Raw genomic sequence first — 4320 nt, 5'->3', positions numbered from 1 at the left:
AACCCCGGAAAGAGGGGCCCCGGGTCGGGGCGCACAGGCGGGAGCGCACCGCGGGGCCAGCGCGCCGGCGCAGGGAACTTGGGCGAAGTTAGTTGCAAGTGCCCGGCGGAGACCCAGTCGGAGAACCAGGCGGGGACCCAGGCGGAGACCCGGAGGAGACCCCGGCGGAGACCCGGAGGAGCGAGGTGGGGACGCGGCGGGGGCCGGGGCAGCGCCGCCTGCCTCGCTCGGCGCTCTTTCTCCCCGATCCCAAGTTCGGCCGGCGCGCCCGGCGGGGCCCGGAGCTAGCGGAGCCGGCATGGCCCCCGGTACTGTTGTGAGACGCGGCGCCTCGACTACTCCGGAGGGTTTCCTCTGAGGCCCGGGGACCCCAGCCTCGATCAAGCTACATCCAACCTCCTTCTCCGACCCGCAGCCGCTGGAGAGGAAGACCCGCGAGGCAGGTGCCGGGGGCGCAGACCAGTGCCCCCCTTCCACAAAACCCAGCCTTTTGGGGGGTAGGGGGGAGAAGTTGGGGGACTCCATCAGCTCGCCCTGCCCGGAGTCAGGAAGACTGGCTGGAGCTGTTGCGGTACTGGGGTTGATATCCATTGCTGCACCCGGACCCTCCTCCGCCTCCCCCTCCTCTCCCTCCTCCGGGGCCACCTCTGCTCCTCCTCCCCCACCCCCATCTGCTACTGTCAAATGAGAAAGTCACCGAGATCCCAAGCACTCCAGCCGCCGAGAGCCCCCTTTGGCACTTGGCAGCGATCGGCGATCTCTCTCGGCTCAACTTGGCGGAACCTCCGCGACGCAACTTCTTTCCGGGAGGCTGTGCATTTCCGAGAGAAAAGGCTGAGCTCCGCCGGGCAGAGACTGACTACCTGCGGGGAGTTTGCAAGAACACGCCAGCGGAGAGGAAGGACACACAGAAAGCACAGAGCAAACTGCCCCCGTCGGGTGGGGGCACCGTGCGCCTGAAAGTTATCCTGCTCCGGAGAGTGTTGTGCCCCCCTCTCCCCCCGATCGCTCCGCCGGAGCGGGCAGGGCGGCCTGAGACGCGGCGCGGCCCTGGGCTGGCCCCCCGGCCCCCTCCTCCCGGGCGGGAGCGCGTCCCCGCGGGCGGCCAGCATTGATCTCCTCCGGACCCAGGGCGGCGGCCCGGGCGGCGGCGGGCTGCAGCCGCGGCCCGGCGGCGAGAGCATGGCCAAGCCGGTGGACCACGTCAAGCGGCCCATGAACGCGTTCATGGTGTGGTCGCGGGCCCAGCGGCGCAAGATGGCCCAGGAGAACCCCAAGATGCACAACTCGGAGATCAGCAAGCGCCTGGGCGCCGAGTGGAAGCTGCTCACGGAGTCGGAGAAACGGCCGTTCATCGACGAGGCGAAGCGCCTGCGCGCCATGCACATGAAGGAGCACCCCGACTACAAGTACCGGCCGCGGCGCAAGCCCAAGACGCTGCTCAAGAAGGACAAGTTCGCCTTCCCCGTGCCCTACGGCCTCGGGGGCGGCGTGGCCGACGCCGAGCACCCGGCGCTCAAGGCGGGCGCCGGGCTGCACGCGGGCGCGGGCGGCGGCGGCCTGGTGCCCGAGTCGCTGCTCGCCAACCCGGAGAAGGCGGCGGCCGCCGCCGCCGCCGCCGCCGCCCGCGTCTTCTTCCCGCAATCGGCCGCCGCCGCAGCAGCCGCAGCCGCCGCCGCCGCCGCGGGCAGCCCCTACTCCCTGCTCGACCTGGGCTCCAAGATGGCAGAGATCTCGTCGTCGTCGTCCGGCCTCCCGTACGCGTCGTCGCTGGGCTACCCGACCGCGGGCGCGGGCGCCTTCCACGGCGCGGCGGCGGCGGCGGCTGCAGCGGCCGCGGCGGCCGCCGGGGGGCACACGCACTCGCACCCCAGCCCGGGCAACCCGGGCTACATGATCCCGTGCAACTGCAGCGCCTGGCCCAGCCCCGGGCTGCAGCCGCCGCTCGCCTACATCCTGCTGCCGGGCATGGGCAAGCCTCAGCTGGACCCTTACCCCGCGGCCTACGCCGCCGCGCTATGACCCCCCGCGGGGCCACCTGGCGAGATTCGGGGTGCGCACACATGTACATATGTATAGGTACGAGCTCTGCGGGACCTCGGGCTGTTTGTACAGAAGATGTATAGGTGCCAGGCAGAGGCAGAGATGCCAGTCGGGGGGCGCGGAGTGCGCGTGGGCATTCCCAGGATCATTTTAGGACCGCACTTGGGCAGCCAACTTGACAGCGGGCGGTGGTATTCATTCCGGCAGCAGTTGGCAGTTTGGTTTGCACTTCGGAACCTGTTGCGTTTTGGCCCATTATTGGTGGAGGAGTAACTTTTTCACGTGTTGGGCCCTCCAGTTTTGTTGGTTGGACGTTTATTGTCGGTTTTGTTTTTGTTTCTCATTATCTTTTTTTTTTTTCTTTTCACTCCTGGTCTGTGTTGCATGCACACTGTTCAAATGTTAGGTCTGAAATGGCTGACACAAGGGAAAACCAGATCGATGCTATTCGTTTCTTTGGAACGGAATTTGGTTCTGAGCAATCTCGCTCCCTAATGGTACTATTTTGAACTTTGCAAATCTCTGCTCTCTCAAGCAAAAACCCCAGGCCAGATCCATTCTTGACCAGTGACCAGCTCGAATCTGGCCTTTTGTTTGGGAGATGATCCGCGGTCTCTTACGCCATATGCAAATCAGAGCAAGAGCTCTTTCTCAAGAGCAAGGAATGCAAACAAGAAATATGTGTGAGATTGAAAAGTTGTCAATTGGACCTTCCCCCTCAGATAAAAACAAAACAGGTAGAAATCACCCTGAGTCCACTCACTTGGGATTTCTGACACAGCTTCTAGACAATGTAAAGGCCCTGTTTCTATTTTCCCCTATGGCTGAGATTGTAAATGTGTACATATTCATGAAAAAATTAAGTCTGCGAATGTGTTCATTTGCGTTGCCCTAAATTTGAGTCGATTTTAGGCTCTAAAGCATTTTGAGCAAGTATCAAAGTTAACTTTTAAAAATTGTGGTTTTAGAATCACAATGTTACCTAAGATTAAATCAGACTCTTTTTTTTTTGTCTGAATGGTAATTATATATTTATTATTTAGCAAAACTAAAGGAAAAAAAAAACCACAGAATTGTTTTGACAGATGTCTCTCCTTGTCAGCCAGCGTTTCTCCACCAACTTGAACCGTTTAAATGTGTTTTGGAGTTCCCTCCCTAATTAGCTTATATTTTAGATCATCTGCAATTCATTTGCAATTTATGATAAAACACATTTTAGAGAAAAGAGCCTTCCTCAATTATAGCTTTTGTGTTCCTTTCTAAATGTATATTTTGACTAATGTTTGTGAATGAAGTTGGCTAACATGTATTTAGTTTCATTTTGGCTTTATTGTAATATACAGTTTTTAAAAGTTTTAAGTATTGGTTTTAACCTTTATGTGTAAATGGTTTTCTTGTGTGATCTTCTAATTTAATATTAGACATCTAAACTATATCTGTAAATTAGAATCCGACTATCACTCTGTTCATTTTTTTGAACAAAGAGTTTAAATAAAGCCTGAACCAGGGAAAAGAGAAAATCCTCTATTTCTTGTTGAGTTCCTAACAAGATTTTTATCTGAATTGCCCTTACGTGCCTGGCCCAGGTGAAGTGTAAGGTATCCTCCAAAGGCAGCCTTTGTTTCACTTTTGAATAGATTTACTAGGAAATCTAAATCAGGCCATTGTTATTCAGAGCCAAAAACCTGATTTATCACATTTTTAATCGTGAATAGGAAAGAAGATTTAAAAACCCAAGTAGTTGTATTATCTTGGGGGGGAGGAAAAAAAAGGGCATTCATGAACCAGTAGAACAGAGCCCATTGAAAACATCCAGACCGTTCAAAGCATTTCACTAGTTTCCAGTAACATTTGAAGAGGGGAAAGTTGCCTGACCACTTTATCTTGTTAGTAGGAGAGCCCCGCCACTTAAATCGGTGTAATTTGTTCACGTATCTCTGGCATATACCTTATGTACACCTTAAGATTTTATTTGGAAGAATTATCACAGCTAACAACAACATACAACGTCTGGCTTCCCTAGGGCTTTATTTTGTCATGCTAATGGTATTAAATGGAAGTATAACACATTCTAACGGAGAGGGTTGCATTTCCAGAGCTAGACAAGTTTCCACTGGAAAATGTGTGAAATCACAAAGGTTGTTAATTTTGGAGAAGAGATTATAAGGTACCAGGAAGAATATCAGAGAAAAAAATTAATCAAGAGAGATCTTTATTTCACCAAGTAGAAATTCTCAGGACACAGCACTCAACTAGTTTTAAACTCCTTCCCCACTG

The 4320-nt window shown here is 54.4% G+C and overlaps 1 protein-coding gene across 1 annotated transcript; it reads left to right on the top strand.

Moving 5' to 3' along the window:
• The first annotated feature begins 921 nt into the window (after positions 1 to 921).
• On the top strand, positions 922 to 3802 carry SOX21 (SRY-box transcription factor 21). Its single transcript, XM_036457103.2, has one exon. The coding sequence runs from the start codon at positions 1183 to 1185 to the stop codon at positions 2020 to 2022; it is 840 nt and encodes a 279-aa protein (XP_036312996.1). The 5' UTR covers positions 922 to 1182; the 3' UTR covers positions 2023 to 3802.
• The last annotated feature ends 518 nt before the right edge of the window (positions 3803 to 4320 follow it).

This window comes from Pipistrellus kuhlii, unplaced genomic scaffold, assembly GCF_014108245.1.
Source record: "Pipistrellus kuhlii isolate mPipKuh1 unplaced genomic scaffold, mPipKuh1.p scaffold_m20_p_3, whole genome shotgun sequence".
NCBI lineage: Eukaryota > Metazoa > Chordata > Mammalia > Chiroptera > Vespertilionidae > Pipistrellus > Pipistrellus kuhlii.
This window is presented reverse-complemented; position numbering and strand designations above follow the sequence as displayed.

Excerpts from the sequence above, each read along its gene's own strand:
- SOX21 (XM_036457103.2), top strand. The coding sequence starts at position 1,183 with ATGGCCAAGCCGGTGGACCACGTCAAGCGGCCCATGAACGCGTTCATG.